Source organism: Rana temporaria, chromosome 3 (genome assembly GCF_905171775.1).
Source record: "Rana temporaria chromosome 3, aRanTem1.1, whole genome shotgun sequence".
Lineage (NCBI taxonomy): Eukaryota > Metazoa > Chordata > Amphibia > Anura > Ranidae > Rana > Rana temporaria.
The window spans coordinates 304658869-304678232 of NC_053491.1; the positions used below are offsets into that span (position 1 = coordinate 304658869).

General features: G+C 48.4%; 1 protein-coding gene across 1 annotated transcript in view; it reads left to right on the forward strand.

Moving 5' to 3' along the window:
* The window catches only part of LOC120932431 (ubiquitin-conjugating enzyme E2 B), a 210042-nt gene that overhangs the window by 76632 nt on the left and 114046 nt on the right, over positions 1 to 19364 (forward strand). The window contains exon 3 of the mRNA XM_040344783.1: positions 1740 to 1765. Within this exon, the coding sequence (XP_040200717.1) occupies positions 1740 to 1765 (26 nt within the window). The remainder of the gene's footprint in view (positions 1 to 1739; positions 1766 to 19364) is intronic.

The following is a 19364-nucleotide window of genomic DNA, read 5'->3' on the forward strand; positions in this document are numbered from 1 at the left end:
CTGCTACACCTTTTAAAGTGGTTCTAAATGTTTATTATTTAAAAATAAATAAATGAATTAACACATACTTGCCTGCTCTGTGCAATGGTTTTACACAGAGCAGCCCTGATTCTCCTCTTTCAGGTCCCCCACTGGTGCTTCTGGCCCCTCCCTCCTGCCCCAAGCTGCTTGCTCTGGGGGCACTCGTGTGCTTTCTCCTGAGATGCCTCTGTGTCTATGGGACAGAGTATGGCTCAGTCTCCCTCCCTCCTCACTTGCCAATGGCAGTCACTGCTGTGTCTCAGCCAATTAGGAGGGAGAGACCTGGGAGAGCCGCTGCCTTTGTGCACATTGGTGGATCGAGATTGGGCTCAGGTAAGTAAGGGGGGCCGAGAGGGGAGCAGCACTCTGAAGGTTTTGCATAGAATGCATGAAGGTAAAAAATCTTCACCCCTTACAGCCCTCTTAAGGGCTTATTAACACTGGCACCACATATCACATATCACAATGTTCTGCAAAAATTTGTGTTTTTATTAATATAATGTCTGCGATAAATCTGTGCGCACAGCTTGCCCAGTTTGCCCAATAAGCCACAGTTTAACCACTTTAATACCGGGCACTCCCCCCTTCTTGCCCAGAACAATTTTTAGCTTTCATCGCTGTCGCACTTTGAATGACAATTAGAAGGTCATGCAACACTACCCAAACTAAATGTTTATCGTTATCTTTCCACAAATGGAGCTTTCTTTTGGTGGTATTTGATCACCTCTGCGGTTTTAAATTTTTGCGCTCTAAACAAAAAGACAGAAAAAAAAAAAATGAAAACTGATGGGCGCTGATAGGCAGCACTGGATAGGCAGCACTGACGAGGAGCTACTGACAGGCATTACTGAGTGGCACTGGCACTTTTGTTGCCACTGTTGTGGGCACTGACATTTATTATGGTGTCAGGCTGGTAGGTGTTGGGCACTGACTGGCAGCTGATGGGGACTGTGCTCATAATAAATGTGCGACTTATCAGCACAGACCTTCCCCTCTGAAAGGGAGAGCCGTCAATCGGCTCTCCTTGTCAGCGTGAACCGAGGAATGCCGTTTACCGCCACTTCCTGGTTCACGCGATGATCAGCTGTGATTGGTCGCAGCTGATCACGTGGTAAGAAGCCTCTGTCAGAGTTGTGGTGTGTCAGACTTACACACAGCACCTCTGGGGCGAGCGCCGGCTGTGTTATCCTGACCGGACGTCATATGACGTGATCAGGATAACACAACCACTTTGCCACCGTCATTCTGCTATATGAAAAGTAAAAAACCATGACTCCTCTCCCTCTCCTTTCCTTTTTCTGTATGGCTGTGACTGAGGTTTCATTCAGATAAGAGCCCAAAGATTCTGCTGTTCTCTGTAACAAACCCTAACACTGTAGGTGTAGTAAATGTGTATTTGTAAAGCAAAGCTTGTATACATAAATTAAAAGGGTGTATAAATCAGTTAAAGTTGTAATAAAATATACATACCGTTCTGCTTATTAATGAACTAGTAAAAAATATTTTTAGTTAGACATTGCAAATTTGCCAGTAAATGGCATATGTGTTGCTATCCTTTTTGTTTTTTGTGTGTAAAATGAAATGGTCTTTATTTGAAAAAAACTGCACGGTAAGTGGTCGTACTCTTGTAATCTAGCAGAATGCAATATGATTTTTAGCCTTATAAATGGTGGCGTTATAGACATTTTAACTTACACTGTACATTTCATTTTTTCTAGACCTGAAGGGACACCATTCGAGGATGGTAAGTTTCCTATAACTGTTTGTTGTGCAGAGGATTTGCACAATTGCGTGATGACTGCAGTGCAAATAAAAAATTACCTAAAAAATATGCTAGGAGAAAAACAGGTTGTTTGTGTTTACCTCTTTAAAATGTTGAAAAAAACAGCAAACACCAGCGCTAAAATTGGTGGATGAACATGAATAACTCTGACCATCAAGAGGTGCAAAAATCCAAAAGAGGATGTGAGTCCAGAGCAGCAGGATAAAATTTGTACCCGGAAGTACCAAATATACAACAGTCAAACACTAAAAACCAACGCTCATGGGACATACACAATGATGCATGTAGGCTCTTTAGCAATAGTGAAGAAATGTGTCCGTTTTATTAATCACAGTATCAATATAATGACTCCAATCCAATATGGATGCAAAAAAGGGAAATAAATAATAGGATTTTTTGTACTCACCGTAAAATCCTTTTCTCTGTCGTCCATGGACGGACACAGCTCCTTAAATCTTGGCAAGTGGGTTCCTGTTCACAGGAGAGGACTAGGCAGAAACATGTTAGATAATTAAATTTTATGTTACTTTAACAGAGTTGAACAGCCCCGCCCAGGGGGAAGTCCCTCCGGACATAACCCTCCTCCCTGCAGTATGCAGCCTCAGTTCGTAACAAGCAGTACAAACCTAAAAAGGAGGGGAGGGTGCATGGACGACAGAGAAAAGGATTTTACGGTGAGTACAAAAAAATTCTATTTTCTCTTATCGTCCATGGACGGACGGACGGACAGACGCGGTTTCTTAAATCTTGACAAGTGGGACGTCCCCAAGCAGTGTCAAAAACGAGGGGTGGGAACAGTATCAGTAAAACCAATGTAACTTCACCCCAAACAAGCAGAGCTCCTCAACAGATGAGTTGCAACTTTTCCTCTGAAAACCTGGTTACCAAAAGCCATGCAAGCTAGCGACTGTACAACAGAATAAAGTATGGGACCTTGAGACAGAAGGACCTCCCGCCTTGGCAACCGCCAGGGTACATCCGGCACCAGGCGCCCGGGATCAGCGTACCAAGGACGCCAAGGCCAATCTAGAGTGATTAGGATCATCGGGATCCCCTCGGCCTCCACTCTGTGGAGTAGTCGAAGAAGCAACTACAATGGAGGAAAGGCATAAAAGTAGCCGATACTGACCCCACAGGGTCACCAACGCGTCTTAACAGGAATACCAGCCCTGGCCATGAACTTCGACACCATGCCGTTGAGACGAGCGGCCAGGAGATCCATGCCCTGTAAGCCTCACCTCCTGCAAGGGAGTTGAAACATCCCCGAGTGCAAAGACCAGTCGCCCTGGTCCAGCATCTGGCGACTCAGGTAGTCTGCCTGCCAGTTTACCTGATGGTAGACCTAAGCCACGGCCGTGACGCTGTCCGGCTGAATCCAGATCGGGCGACCTTGCAACCTCCTCGACTATGAGGAGAGGCATAGCCAGATTGCACGGAATTCTAGGACATCGATCGGTAGACAGGATTCAGCAAGAGTCCAGCGACCCTGTGCCGACTGGACCCCCTCAGACCCCAGCCTCAACCTTGGTAAAAACTCTTGGTGCTGGCGCTAGATCACAAGGATGGGCCACAAAACTAATAGTGGTCCTCCCCTATCACGAAGCGCAGAAATCTCTAATAAATTGCGCAAATTGGAACATGCCAGTATGCGTCCTTGATGGCCAAGGACACCAGAAAGTCCCCCGGATGGAGCGCAGCTAGCACTGAACGAATGGATTCCATGCGGAACTACCTTAACTCTCACAAAGGCATTTAGGGCTGTGAGGCCCAAAATTGGACGGACCCCGTCTGTTCTCGGTCCGGAAGACGGATTTGAATAGAATCCCTGAAACCTCTTGTCCTGCAGGACAGGTAAAATTACCCCGCAGCTTAGCAAGTCTCACACTGCCTCAGCAGGGCAGACCGACGAGCCCGAAGGAGAGGGAGACTCGAGGGAAAGAATCTGTTCAGTGGATAGGATTAACCCTATCTAGTACTCCGAAGAGACCACCTCGCAGACCCACTGGTCGGAGAGCAGGAAGGTTCACTGAGCTGTGAACCTGCAAAGCCGTAAATGGGCCAGGCAGGGGAAGGCTACCTACATTGGCGGGTTTGGGTCACGGCGTGTTCGGCCTACGCACCCAGGGACAAACCCATCCCCCAGCTGAGCTTTTGTCGGCATGGGAAGGTTTACCCGCGGGCCCCGACTGACAAAAAATACCGCTTCTGAGCGGGGAATGAAGGACCCAGCACACGGCACGGTTTCCTTCCCCCTAGCGGACTGAGGGAGGAGAGTGCTCTTACCCCCAGTGACGTTCGTGATAATGTCATCCAATGAGGTACCAAAACCTCCTACCCCCCGAGGGGCTTTTTGGATGCTTGGTCAGCAGACCAGTATTTCCGCCAAATCAGGTGGCGCAAAACCACCGCCGAAACAGAGGCTCTGGATATCAAGGATGCTGCTTCCCGTGTAGCATCACAGACATATACAAGACCCTGGACCAACTGGTCGGCCAGTCTAACAAATCAGGGAGGGGGCTAGTGGTCCTCCACAGTCTGGTGCAAAACCTTGCCCATTCAGTGAGTGTCTGAGACACCAAAGTTGCGGTCACAACAGACCGCCATGCAGACCCCAGCATGTTAAACATGGAGCTGGTCAGCGCCTTGGACCTCCTATCAGAAAGGTCCTTGAAGACAGGGGTCCCTATTATAGGGAGAGTGGTCACCCCTTTTTAACCGGGTATCGGAGGCCACTACCTGAGGAGAAGCGTGTGTGTGTGTGTATGTGTGTATATATATATATATGTGTGTGTGTGTGTGTGTGTGTGTGTGTGTGTGTGTGTGTGTGTGTGTGTATATATATAATATAAATTAGGGGTGCGCATCTTCACCGGTCTCACGATTCAATTCGATTACGATTATCTGGTCAATGATTCGATTCGGCGATGCATCAAGATTACCGACGAGCTCTCACTTCCGCATGGGCCGCCTAGGTGGCCCTTCCTCCCCGCAATCTTCTGAGACACATCACAGGTTCCAGAAGATTGCCCAGCTATGCAGGACAGCGCAGTGAGACATGTACACCTGGCTGTGAAGCTGCAAGCTGTCACAGCCGGATGCCCACAGAAGTATTGCCAGCGCCGTGGACAGAATGGAGTGTTCGGGTGGCCACATCGCTGAATTGTGGGACAGGTGAGTGTCTTTTTATTAAAAGTCAGAAGATACACTTTTTTTTTTTAGCTGCTGACTTTTAATGTTTTTTTTTTTTACTGAACTATGCTTTTAAATAAAAATAACCTTGCTCCCTTAAAGTGGAGTTCCACCCAAAAGTGGAACTTCTCCTTTAAGCACTCCTCACCCCCTGACATGCCATATTTGGCATATCATTTTTTTGGGGGGGGGGGTCCTCTTTTTAGTGGGACTTCCTGTCCTGGCTGCCTAGGTGACTCCTTCTGTCGCCCTAGGTGGCCCCTCCATGCCAGCGATCTTCTGGGACACAGGTCCCAGAAGTTTGGCTGGCCAATGGCAGATCACAGTGCGCGCCTGGCCATGAAGCCATAAGCTATCATGGCCGGGTGCCCACAGTAGATATGATGGCATTGAGAGGAGCGGGGAAAGGTATGGGGCTCTGTGAGGCCGCATCGCTGGACCGTGGGACAAGTAAGTGTCGGTTTAATAAAAGTCACCAGCTACACTTTTGGCAGCTGCTGACTTTTACTAAACTAAAAAGCGGTGGAACTCCACTATAAAAAGTGATTAGTGCACTACAGGGTACAGTAATATACAAATGTGGCTGCTGGGAGGTCTGGAGGGATTATAATTCACAGCAAGTTCCCTGTACTGTCTGTGTTGAAATTTCCCTGGCTTCCCAAGTTCGCACATTCCATCACACTAGGAGTTAACACAATGGAATGTGCGAACTTAGGACACCAGAGAAATGTCAACACAGAGCACATGGAGGAGGAGAAAGAATACAACTCTAACTAAGAATCCCCTTTTTGCAATACATGCCGTTCTGGCCACGGCTGCATGTGCTTTTTAAAATATATACAGTCAGCTTCTCATACCTTCGTTTCTGTGTGTGTATGCTGCTCTCTATATTTCCGCACATGTGACTCTGTCCTGTCCAGCACGCCTCTCACCACTCGTTCTCCTCTTTCCCGACGTCAGTGGGAGTTCTCAGCCCCGCCCACCGACTGTACTATAGCTGAGAAGAGAGGCGGGCGGGGCTGAGACGTAGGAGGTGAGAGGCGGGCCGCAGCTAACATGAGAGGAATACAGACAGCAATATAAGTATGAAACGCTGTATATTTTAAAAAGTACATGCAGCAGTGGCCATATAGTGTATTATAGCGGCATGTATTGCAAAATGGGTATTTTATTAGACGCGCTCGGAGCGCTCTCCCGGGAGGGGCGGGGCAAGTCGGGATGACGTCACCCGACATCGATTATTGTGGTCACATGCATCGATGACGAATCGGGGGCCCCCGAATAGCGATGTATCGAAGCAACGATTATATTCAACACCCCTAATATATATATTTTTAAACTCTCCTCAAAGGGGTACCAAACTGCCAGGCGCTGAGGAACTACAAGGACTTCTGCAGCCTTTCCCATTCCTTATCAATGAACTATTTCTCTCCCCTCCTAAAGTGCCACCTAGCACATACAACATGCTCTAATCCCCCAAAATCACTGCAAGTATTCTTTTTTTGCCAACTTACCCCCATCTCTGTGTCTCCATCTGCAAGTGCCAAGCATTAATATTGTGTACTTCAGTCCTGTGTCGGTGTGAGATTGGCAGGAGGGGGGAGGAAGTGAGAGGGAGAGATGCCTCGCAGCTGTGGGAACAGAAACACCCCACAGAAGCAGCAAGCCAGTCACTGGAGCGGAGGTGAGACAACCAGCAGTGACTCCCCAGCAGCACTAGCGGAGGAGGAGGAAGTGAAATCCTCCTCTGCTTTCAACGTGGGCAGTGACGTCACTGGTTGCCAGACGCCAAGCGGCTATAGCAACCAGTGATCAGGAGGAGGTGGAGCTAGAGCCAGCACTATGGCGGCTCGGTCCTCCCCTGTTCCCAGACTGTCAGTTTCATTGTGGGACACTGTATTGTCAGGTGTCCGGGACGAGGGACAAATATGTACATTACGGGACAATCCCAGGCAGACCGGGACACGTGGTCACCCTACACAGAACCAGGGACGTGACAGCCAGGTCCCGGTCTGAGGCAGAGCAGTTCCATGGGGATGGTGGGGGCACATTTCAACCCCCCCCCCCTAACACTCCGCTCTAACAAAGTGTCCATTAACTGCAGGAACCCTAGCTGCTACCTTTGGCATGCCTTGGGGAGGAAGACCAAACACTGACTCCATTAAAAACAGCTCTCAGAGATGCATTTCAGACATGAACAAATCCCACCAACCTTGCTGCGCTGACCGGGGGTTACCCAGGGGACTTACCAATCACCAGAGGAGACCATTCAACGCCGCTGCCTACCCTCAGAACACAGCGTGAGTGTGTGGGGAGAAATGTGAGGTAAATCAAAAAACATGAGGAGATCCGTGCTGCGCGCTGTAAAAACCCAGCACTAGAGGCCAAAAACTGCGCCATAGCGCGACCACAACAACATGGCTGCCAATGGAGATTTACAATGGTAGCAGCAGGCTACAAAAACATGGTGCTGGCACCGCAAAAATGGTGGCAAAACGCTGCAACGAGGATGAGAAGGTCTAATGTGGCCTTTCTGAGGCAAATACACCCCCACAGGGAAAACACAGGCCCAGACACCCCACAGGTCCACCCCGGCAGCAATGAACAGCAGAGGGAAAAAATGACAGAGCAGGGAAGAACCCCCGAACCCCAGGAATGCCCAGCCCTACCGACCCGCCGTAGCGGGAAAGACTGTACTTGCCCGTCCATGCTAGGACCCACTGACGTATTCCTGACAGACCTACACCACATAGGAGTAGCTGTCGGCCTGGTCCACTGTAAGTGAAACACCACAGCCCAGTCATATGTGGACCCTGGAGCCAAAGCTCCAGCCCACCCCAGGAGCCATGGGGTATGTCGTGGCAGACCCAGCCTCTTTGCAAAGGTGTGCTCACGCTTGCTGGCTGGACTGAGGAGACTACAAGGATCTATAATATCCAGCCTGTCTCTCAGCCGACAGTTGATATTAGATTCTTCAGAAGAAAAGAATATAAAATAAAAATTTCCTCAGGGCCCTGGGCCCAAAGGGAGCCATACGTCCTTCTCCTTTGCTAGGCAGAAAGAAACTGAGGCTGCATACTGCAGGGAGGAGGGTTATGTCCGGAGGGACCACCCCCTGGGCGGGGCTGTTCAACTCTGTTAAAGTAACATGTATTTAATTATCTAACATGTTTCTGCCTAGTCCTCCCCTGTGAACAGGAACATAACCCACTTGTCAAGATTTAAGGAGCAGGTAAAAGATAAGGACTTTGAAAAAGCGCACAGAGCGCAAAACGCGTTGTCAAGGCTACCCCCCTCCCCAGATATTTTTATCTTTTACCACGATCCATTTTTGGTCAAGATTTTACAGCAGCCGAATTGTCCTGTTTATGAGCTGGTCAGTGTAGTAAGGATTCATTTCACTGAATGGACATTTCTTCACAGCTCCACTAGAGAGCAGCAGCGTATCAACATTCACAGTGGAGGGGCGTGTCTAACAGCACACTCGTTCCCACAGCTCTGCTCGAATCTTCAGACTCCAGTCAGCGTCGCAGTGGAGTGAAGTCATCCATCTGGAGGGACGGAGGTTGTGAGTTTCCCCGTCCCAGGTGTGCCACAGTCCTGGTTTTGCATCCCTTGTGTTGGATGGCCCTCCACATGTCGGCCTGCATGCTTAAGGTACTGTGCTTTACACTGTAATCCACTCACAGGATCATTGAGCCATGCTATGAACTTTTAACCCCTCTTTGCTTCATGGATTGTGGATACCAATATTGTATATTGTTATTACTGCAGTTGTGACTATTGCAAATATCATATTTATTTCCCGTTTTTTTGTCCATATTGGATTGGAGTCATGATACTGTGATTAATAAACTGACACATTCCTTCACTATTGCTAAAGAACCTACATGCATCATTGTGTATGTCCCATGAGCGCTGGTCTTTAAAATGTTCGTTACCAGATTGATGTGACCATTTTACTAGGGGTGCACCGAATGGGTTTTTTGGTGCCAAAACCGATACTGAAAATGAAAAATACACTAGGACGAAAATGACCGATACCAAAAATGACTGCTTTAAACATTTTTTTTTTTTTTGTATATTTTAAATAAAATGTATACATTTTTATATAACACATTGCTAAAAGTTTTAGCAAAATTTCCATGCGGTGCACCTCTAGCAGATATGATGCAGGAGATGGTCAGAGACTGGGGACATGGTACAGGAGTTGGTCAGAGACTGGGGACATGGTACAGGAGATGGTCAGAGACTGGGGACATGGTACAGGAGATGGTCAGAGACTGCAGACATGGTACAGGAGATCAATGCAGCCTCACCAGTGCCCAGCAGCCTACCAGTGCCCATCATTTGCAGCCTGCCTGTGCCTCACCGGTGCCCAGCAGCCTACCAGTGCCCTACCAGTCTGTCTGTGTCCTCCAGTCTGCCCATCATGCTGCCTGCCTGTGCCCAGCAGCCTACCATTGCCCGTCATGCAGCCTGCCTGTGCCTCACCAGAGCCCAGCAGCCTACCAGTGCATACCTCCCAACTTTTGAAGGTGAGAATGAGGGACATTTAGGGGGAGATTGACCTGTGGCAAGCATAGTGTGCTGCGGCGAAAATCCAGGAGAGGATTACATCGGCACTGCACAGTGACAGAAGACAGGAGCAGGAATTGGGTCTGATGTCAGAATCCTCCCACATGCAGGGACTTCTATCACCCGATCGCCACGCACAGTGCTGAGTGATGGGAGGAGGGAAGCAAGCTCCACCGCCTGTGCCTCTGATAAACCTGTATCCTGTGTCCTGGCCGCACTTATCTTACTGTGCAGGAGCAACTCGGAGGGAAAGCCGCTCTGCACACAGTTTCCTCCTGCAAAGCGCATCAGAGCTTCAGAACAACAGCGCTCCAGAATGACAACCCTGTAATGGGTGGCACCAGGGGCAAGGCCCCGCCGCATTTTCAGCTCCATTATCGGCATGTTTTTTTCTTTCGGCAATATGCCGAAAACGCCTTTTTTGCCCGCTATGTTTTGTCAGCTGAAATTTTGGCGCATCCTTACATTTTACTTGACTCTTTTGCCATCCCTGCCCCCTCCTTATCTAACCAAGATGGTTTATTGGATGGTGAAATGTTGTTGTGATATGCAGCTACTTAGTTTCTGTCCTCCCTAAGAATCACTCACTATCTATTGTGGGGCAATAGAAGAGGGCTAATAGAAAGGTATATTTTATTTTGAAGGGATCCCTCGTGAGACCCCTCCAAGTGTTTCACAGAGCCTGAGAACGTGGGATATTTGGAACTCATGAAAAGCGTCATGACCTACTGTTGAAACCCCCCCCCACTACTGTCATCTAGGATTTTGAAGTCATCTGATGTGACAACAAAGGATGTATGTATTCTCAGAGTAGGGTGGGAAAGCCAACATTGTACTGTAAAGTATGTGTTTTTTTAATGTCAACATTGGGGAATCTGTAAATATGACAACTTCTTCGGGTGTATTTTTATTTTTTTTTTATTTTTTTAATAGAGGTTGCTTATGTTGACCTCTTGAAATGTTCGTTACCAGGTTGTCATGACTCTTTTTTTACTTCTTTTGGGTCACTGAGTTGGGGGATAATGTAAACTGACGGGGCTTTCTGACTGTGTCCTGATCTGCTTGACTAAAAAATGATTGCAGTCGAGGGTCATCTTTGTAGCCAGTCAACTTACATTTCCAGAAATTCAGCAAAGGTCTCCAATTTGTGTGTCTCATTACAGGTTTCTTTTATGCTAAACAGCCACGGAGTTTAGATCTTTGTTTTCTTATTGAGAATACATATCAGTGACAACAGTTTATATTGCTCCAGTTTGTCAACGTTGCTTCTCCCTGGGACAGATTTACTGAACCAGGAAGATAAATTGCTTAAATCAGAAATTATGTTGTCTCCTGTCTGTCTGTGTGGTATGAAAATAATGTGCATTCAACTGTGTATTTAGCGGTTTGCCTGAGCTCTTCTTTAATATAATAATCTAATTTTGATTTGTCTGCTTGCTGTTCCTAATTTTTCTTTGTTAAACCTGGACTTGACGTTTCTGAAAAAATGTAAACCAACTGTTTTATTTCTTACATCGCTGTCAAAATATTTCTTAGAAGTGTATATTATAAGACTGGTGTTTTTCAGTGACCCGCCTCATGCTTGCCTTCATTAAAGTATAACTTTTTTTCCCCAAGTCGTCTTCCAGGATAGCCCTTGAGAGATGGAGCTCCTCCTTGGACAGGAAACGCATTGCCTCCAGCTCTTTAAAAGGCGGTCCCTCAGTTACCCGGTCAGTTTTTTGTGTTTCCTCAGTCGGAGGAGACATGTTGCCAGAAAGAACCGTCTTTTAAAGGGGAGATGGGTCCTGGAGAGTATCAATCAAACAAGGGCTCTAAGGAAGACACCTCCTCACCTGTAAAACTCTCCGTGCGGCCACAGGTTCCCTCCGATTGTGCATGGAGTTCCCCATTCCCTCTTCTCTCCGGAGCCCGGCGAGGAAGTGGGCAGCATTGACGACAGTCAAATGGGCCAGGTTTCACCAAAGACCACTCCAGTCCCTTCTTCTACAAAACCTAATGGAAAAGGACTTGGAGGACAAGGTGTACCTCCCAGAAAAAACAAAGCAGGCCCTCTGGTGGTGGAGAAACCAAAGAAATCTACAAAAATGACTGCTGTGGAACTCCCCGATTACACACAGAATTAACTACGAATGCCAGCAACTAGGGATGGGGGGGCCCATCTAGATGGACAGTGGGCACAGGGCACTTTGACTCATCTAGAGAAAAAACACTTGTCCAACTACAGAGAACTAAAGGCCGTAGCCAGAGGACTCTCAGTATTCCAAAGTCAGCTCAGTAGCATACCTAAACAAACAGGGAGGAACCAGGAGTCCCACCCTGATGAGCATAGCACAGGAAATATTTGCATGGGCAGAGGAAAAGCTCAAATCACTTTCAGCAATCCATCTCAAAGGGATACAGAACAATCTAGCCATTTTTTTTCTTTTTTTGAGCAGACAATCTCACAAGAAGAATGGTCACTAGATCCAACAGTATTTGCGGAAATAGTTTCCAAGTGGGGCCTTCCAGAGATCGATTTATTTGCCAACAGAGAAAACACCAAACTACCAGAGTTTTTCTCGTGGAACCCAAGGGATCAACCAATAGCAGTCGATGGCCTCCAGAATATATGGACTTTCAAGCTAAGTTACGCCTTCCCACCTCTACATCTGTTAATGAGTCCTCTCCAAGTTCAGGACAGAGAAGACTTCTCTTATCCTAATAGCCCCCTTTTGGCTAAAGAGGGCATGGTTTTCACTTCTGCTATCATTAGTGGATTGACCACCTTGGCTGTTGCCTTTGATTCAGGACCTGCTATCCCAGGGTCCAGTACGACATCCCAATCCAGCTATGCTAAAACGAGCTGCCTGGTATCTGAAGTAGACATCCTGAAGTCCAAGGGTCTATCTGACAGAGTGATAAAAAATCTGTTACAAAGTCGCAAACCAAATACCAGAGCCATATACCTAAAAGTCTGAAGGAAATGTAACCTCTGGTTAACGGTAAAAGAGAATACAATTCTCCAACAATATTTTGAGTTTCTGCAAGAGGGCATTGACAAAAGTTTATCTTTAAGCATGACTAAAGTATCTGTACAGTTGCAGCCCTATCAGTCTATTTACAGCGTTCCTTACAACAGGATCTTCCTATAAATAGGTTTTGTAAAGCAATCTCTAAACAACGCCCAGGTTCCATGCTGTAAAGTTCCGTCATGGGACCTGTCAATTTTAAAAGCAGTCATTGGGGACCCCTTTGAGCCATTATCAGAGGCATCCTTAAGACTAATTACCCTAAAAACCGTCGTCCTTGTTGCCATGACTTCCGCTCGCAGAGTCAGCGAACTCCACGCCCTGCCAATTAGAGAGCCCTATATGCAAATATTGGAGGATAGAGTCATTCTAAAGACTGACCAAACATTTATTCACAAAGTTGCTTCCACCTTTCACAAAAGTCAGAACATTATACTACCTTCCTTCTGTAATAAACCTGCAAACAATAAGGAAGAACAACTACACCGACTAGATGTCAGGAGATGTCTCACAGCCTATCTGGAAGCGACTAAAAATGTCAGGACATCAGAGGCCCTGTTTATCCTCTTCTCAGGAAACCAAAAAGGAAAACCGGCTTCAAAAGGAACAATAGCCAGGTGGATTAATATGGCCATCACGGAAGGGTACAAAACTTTGCACTTGGACCCTCCACAAGGCTTGAATGCACACTCAACAAGGGCGTTGGCCACATGCTGCGCAGAAAGAGCCAGCGCTGGGGGGCGTGGCCAGGCTAGCGATGGAGTAGGACGCGGGTAGAAGGAGCTCCTATTGCTAAAACTCCTGCCTACCAGCCTGTGCACATATTTGGGTTGATTATCACGCGCAAACCTGTCTGGTGACTCCGGGATCGGAGTAGAACATGTCGCCGCTGAAAAAATCATCCGCCGCGGTGGAAAAGCTGGCAAAATACCGGCACGAGGGGGACGAGGAGCAGGCCAAAGATGGCGCTGAGGAAGCTCCGGGGAAGGATCGCAATGCTGCAGAGACGGCGAAGGTGCTGGAGGCTATAGCTGCGCTCCAGGGCACTCTGATGGCGAAAATAGACGAGGTGAAGATAGATATATCACTCATGAGACAGGACTTGTCCACGGTGAGGGACAGAGTGACTGATACGGAGACCCGCATCAGTGCAGCGGAGGACATTTTGCACCCCTTACAACATGCCTCAGAGGACATGCAGCGCCAAATTCACCAGCTGCACTCCCACCAAGACGAAATGGAGAACAGTCTCCGCCGCTGTAACGTACGCTTCATAGGATTACCGGAGAGGGCGGAGGGCAGAGACCCGGCAGAATTTCTGGAAAACATCTCTATCAAGGAGTATAGGCGTGAGGCCTTTTCAGTCATGTTTGCGGTGGAGAGGGCACATCGTATACCAGCGAAACCCCTACCTGTTTATTGCCAAATTCCTGAACTTCAGAGATGGGGACAAAATCATGCGTCTCTCCAGAGAGAAGGGAAACATGCGGATGGGGAATGGTCACGTGGCGGTTTTCCCAGACTTTTCTAATGAGGTCCAGAAGAAGAGGTCCCAATATCAGGATGTAAAGCGACGCCTTCGAGTGATGAACCTCAAATATGCAATGCTGTTCCCAGCCAGGCTCAGAGTGGAAGAAGATGGTCGGGTACAGTTTTTTGACACCCCTGCTGCAGCTGCAGCCTGGCTGGATCGGAAGGGGAGGCCGGTGTAGCAGCAACTTCGGCTGATCGTGAGTACTGTTCCTTGGAGGGAGTTGAGGGAGTCTGTCCCTCCCCCCCTTTTGCCACATGCCTAAGGTCTGATGAAGGGGCCACGAACATGCTTCAGGGGCCTTCCCTTTTGGTGTTTTTTTTTCACCTATTTTTGATGAGTATACACTAATTTTTTATTTTTTGCGGGGGCCCCCTATGTGTGATGGAAGCTGCTCCCTCTGGGCTCGGGGGGAGACACCAGACATCTGTACTATTCCATCTCCCCACCGCGGTGGTTATGTTTGAGATACACTGGGGAAACTACTGGAACTGCAGTGTGGGCACAGTGAAATTCACACTGGATAGCAGGAGGAGCGAAGACCTGTACCTTCTGGGAGTAGTGTTCACTCCTCGCTCCGACAACACGCATTGTTCAGTGAACAATCGCCCCTGAGGGAATGACTGGCTCTGTATTACCATATTACAAGCCAAAATATTAAGATTTGTGCCTCCAGTCAGAATTTACTGCTGGATGTTTTTTGTTATGTTTTTTTATTTTTATGTTTGGGGTCAGATGCCTGCACCAAGTTCTGGAGGTGATGGGCTGGGAGGGGGGTTGTCATCTGTTGGCAGGGCCACTGTTGTGACCCTAAATGGATTCAAATCTGTTTGTTACTATAGAGATGTAATGGGGCTAATACTGTATGTTGATATCAATGCTTGGAGACCCTACTATACATGGAATGTTGCTATTGTCCCATCTTATCATTGCCCTGTTGGTCCGACTAGTTCATTTCCATAGGATAATACCATGACCTCAATTAAATTTGTGACGTGGAACATCCTGAGTGTGAGAAACAAAATTAAGCGCACAGCGGCTCTCACTTTTTTGAAGGCGCAGAGAGCTAATATAATTGCATTGACCGAGACGCACGATACGGGTCACCTGCAGTCTGCTCTAAAGCGCCCTTGGGTAGGCTGGGCTTATAGTACGCACACCAGCTTCTCTAGGGGGGTTTCATTATTGGTAACTGTGACGGTATCGGTATGATATCCCCGTCAACGTTCCCTTCTTCCCATAACGAAAATCACCCCAATATTCCACGAGGAGGGATATCCCTGGAATCGCCCAGAAAGCCACACATGAGACCAGCTTACTGCTTGAACAACACAGACTTTAATGTTATAACACACAGCTTATATGTCATTTCCAAAACTGTTACAATGACAAATCTCCGCCCCCCTCACACTGGGGCTTCCATACAGATGACTAGGTAGACACGACGGGGCCGATGCTGAAACACATTTTCTTTAGACAATGACATCAATGACGCTGAGCACTAGCTGTACTGAATACATCAACCAGACCGCTCGACCCCGCATATAGAGAGATAATTACCACAATGAAGCAATCAGAATAATTAACACAAGCCACTTAAACCCAGCTCTCCTTCACACAACACAATAGATCAATTAACCTTTAGAAATAGTGAGGGGACATTAGCACATCAATAACCTGGCTAGCAGGGAGCAGTAAACTGAGACATATAGGCAAATGTATCACAATGGCCCCCCTTTTGCTCCCTGCTCCGGCAAACCCGGTTGGACCTTCCCTGGTCCAGTAGGGTTGACGGGTTCAGAGCTATTAGTCAGAGGTTAACTCCGTTTGGCATGACTGACCTCCCTTGGCAACTGCTTCAGACTCAGGTATGTCACCGGGTCGTCAGATCACACGCCGGTCAGTCCCCAAGTCTTTGTGCGATCTGCAAAGTCACCAGAAGTCAGTGTGAAGACAGTGAATGGGTCTGTGCGCCGCCGTCTAGGTGTCCCGCTATGGGAGGGGGCAGGTTATGGCTCTGAAGTGACAATCCCAGGAGATTCATAAAAAGAAAAAGTTATATTTGTTGAAATGCTGTAGCACTGGTGCTCAGAGTCCGGGGGGGGGGAGGGGAATCAGAGCCCCATAAGGTCAGCCACCCCCTGCTCCCTCCGCAGCCGCCGGTTCTCCTCTTGGAGCTTCTCCAGCTCCATCTCCAGTTCATGGAGCCTGGGGGGGTCAGCCCGCTGTGACCTCAGGTGGTTGTTCTCCTCCTCCATGCGGCTTATGCACTCCTCCAGCTCTATGTACTCACGGATCAGCTCCTGCTTGCTCATGTCCTGCAGGCTCTCCACATGGTCCTTCATCATCAGGAACTGGGTGGTGGTGTAAGGGGCCACCGGTGGGCCCTTGGCGAACATCTCGGCACGCATCTGGGACGCCCGCTGCGACTCCCTCTCCTCCAGTCGCTTCTTCTCCTCCCAGGTCAGCTTGTTATACGGCTTCCAGGACCTCTTCTTCTTGAAGGGTGGCCGGCGGTGCCTCTTTCTGCCCAGCTCCCTCCAGGGCCCCTCCGGCTCAGGGCTGTCGCCCATGACCAGCTGACAATGGTGTTCCCTGTTGTCCGTAATAACAGATTGTACCATGAGGGCTTCGTAAGGGGTGCCCAATGGTTCTTCCTGACCCAGCTCCTTTGGATCCCAAGCCGAGTCTACACAATGGGCTGCTGCTGGTGGGCGGTACCCAGGTTGAGACCAATTTGACCTGGTGTTGTCATTCATGGGGCAATTCTGCTTGAAGTGACCCAGCTGTTTGCACCGGAAGCAGCGTTGTTCGTTGCCCTCCTGGCGATGATAGCGAGGGCTAGATGTCACCGGTCTGTTAGGAGGTTGGTATCTAGCGGTTGGTGGGTGTGAGGGCACCGTTTGTGGTGGAGGTTGTTCCTGTGGTGTGACCTGGTTCGTCTTGCGAGTATCTGCATATTCATCCGCCAACTTCGCGGCCTCTGGTAGAGTCATGGGCCTGCGATCTCTCACCCAATCTTTGATGTCCGTCTGGATGTGATTGTAAAATTGCTCCAGGAGCATTAGTTGCAAAATGTCCTCTGCGGTGGTGGCCTGGCTGCTGTTAGCCCAGTTAGAGGCCGACCGGGACAATTGGCATGCCCATTCCGCATAAGAGTCTTTCGTGGTTTTGCGTGAGTCCCTGAACTTCTGTCGGTGGGACTCTGGGGTTACTGCATAACGAGCCAGGAGCACTTCTTTAACCCGGGCGTAGCTATGAATATCCTGATCTGGCACGGTCCGGAAAGCATCAGAAGCTTTGCCTGACAGTTTGCCTGACAATATTGCAACCCAGTCTCCTCCTAGCTATTCGGTGCAGGTTACATTGTCGCTCAAAATCCGCCAGGAAGTTATCAATCTCACAGTCCTTTTCATCAAAAGCTTTAAAAGCGCTAAACGGAATCTTCCTTGCGTCTGCTGTGCTGTACTCACTGTTTGGAGAATGTGCGGCTGCTTGTTGGACTGCTGCCAGTTTTAACTGTAGTTCTGCGTCCCTTATTTGTTTATCCTTCTGTAGCTCTGCGTCCCTTATTTCTTTATCCTTCTGTAGTTCTGCGTCCCTTATTTCTTTAGCCTCCTTCGCTAACAGGTCCATCACTTTCAGTACCACATCTGGCGTTGGGTTCGGGCCGAACCACATTGGGCTTCTCTCTCATTAGCTTGTTGGCTGGCGATTCCTCCTTCTGAATCACTGGTGTCTCCATCTCTTGTACTGCTGGCGTTGCTGCAATCCCGTCCTCCTGGTCTAGCTCCATTGATTCTGCTATGATGACCCGCTTGGTTTTGTTGCTAGCAATCCTTCCACGAACTTCCAGTAGTTCTTCCAGTGTCTGCTTGGAATCCGGGTGTAAAGGGGAATAGAAGGGAAAAATCCCACTGCTACCAACCAATTGTGACGGTATCGGTATGATATCCCCGTCAACGTTCCCTTCTTCCCATAACGAAAATCACCCCAATATTCCACGAGGAGGGATATCCCTGGAATCGCCCAGAAAGCCACACATGAGACCAGCTTACTGCTTGAACAACACAGACTTTAATGTTATAACACACAGCTTATATGTCATTTCCAAAACTGTTACAATGACAAATCTCCGCCCCCCTCACACTGGGGCTTCCATACAGATGACTAGGTAGACACGACGGGGCCGATGCTGAAACACATTTTCTTTAGACAATGACATCAATGACGCTGAGCACTAGCTGTACTGAATACATCAACCAGACCGCTCGACCCCGCATATAGAGAGATAATTACCACAATGAAGCAATCAGAATAATTAACACAAGCCACTTAAACCCAGCTCTCCTTCACACAACACAATAGATCAATTAACCTTTAGAAATAGTGAGGGGACATTAGCACATCAATAACCTGGCTAGCAGGGAGCAGTAAACTGAGACATATAGGCAAATGTATCACAGTAACAAAGGCTACCCCGTTTGAGCTGATATCTCTGGAGTCGGACCGGCAGGGGAATATTTATTTGTACATGCCTGTTTTGGTGGAATGCCTGTTTTGCTAATAATTTGCTATCCCCCCCCCCCCCCCGTACAGCTCGAAGGTCGTCACTGCGGGTCTGACATTTATGGCTAGGCACCCGACGGTACCGGCTGTGTTGTCTGGGGGTTCCAGACAAACCAGACTGAGCCGATTACTGACGGAATTTGTCCTGGTGGATGTGTGGAGGCAGCGGAATCCCACGGCCCGAGCATACACCTGTCACTCGACTAGCCACGCTACGATGTCCCGCATTGACTACATTATAGTCTCCGCATCACTCATGCCCAGAGTGGTTGGGGCTGGATTTGCGCCTAGGGCCCTGTCGGACCACTCGCCATGTTGCATGCAGATGTCCCTATTGGGGGAGGCTCCCAGGAGAGTGTGCAGACTTAACCCATACTGGTTGACTGCTTTGACGGATCACAAGGGTATAGAGAGAGAGAGAGCTGCAGTATTTCTTTTCTGAGGGGCAGGGTGCTAATTTAATTAACTCCCGGTGGGATGCCTTTAAACTTCATTTTGCGTAGAGTGCTAGATACTAGAATAAATAGACTCAAATCATCCTCCTAAGGTGGTGGTGAGCATGTCTGAGGATACACTACAGAATTTAGAAGAGACATGCAATACGCAGCCATCCCCTGAGAATCTAACGAGGGTGAAACTACAGTCTAGGGTGGTCTCACAGTTGCAAATGGAAAAGGCCAAA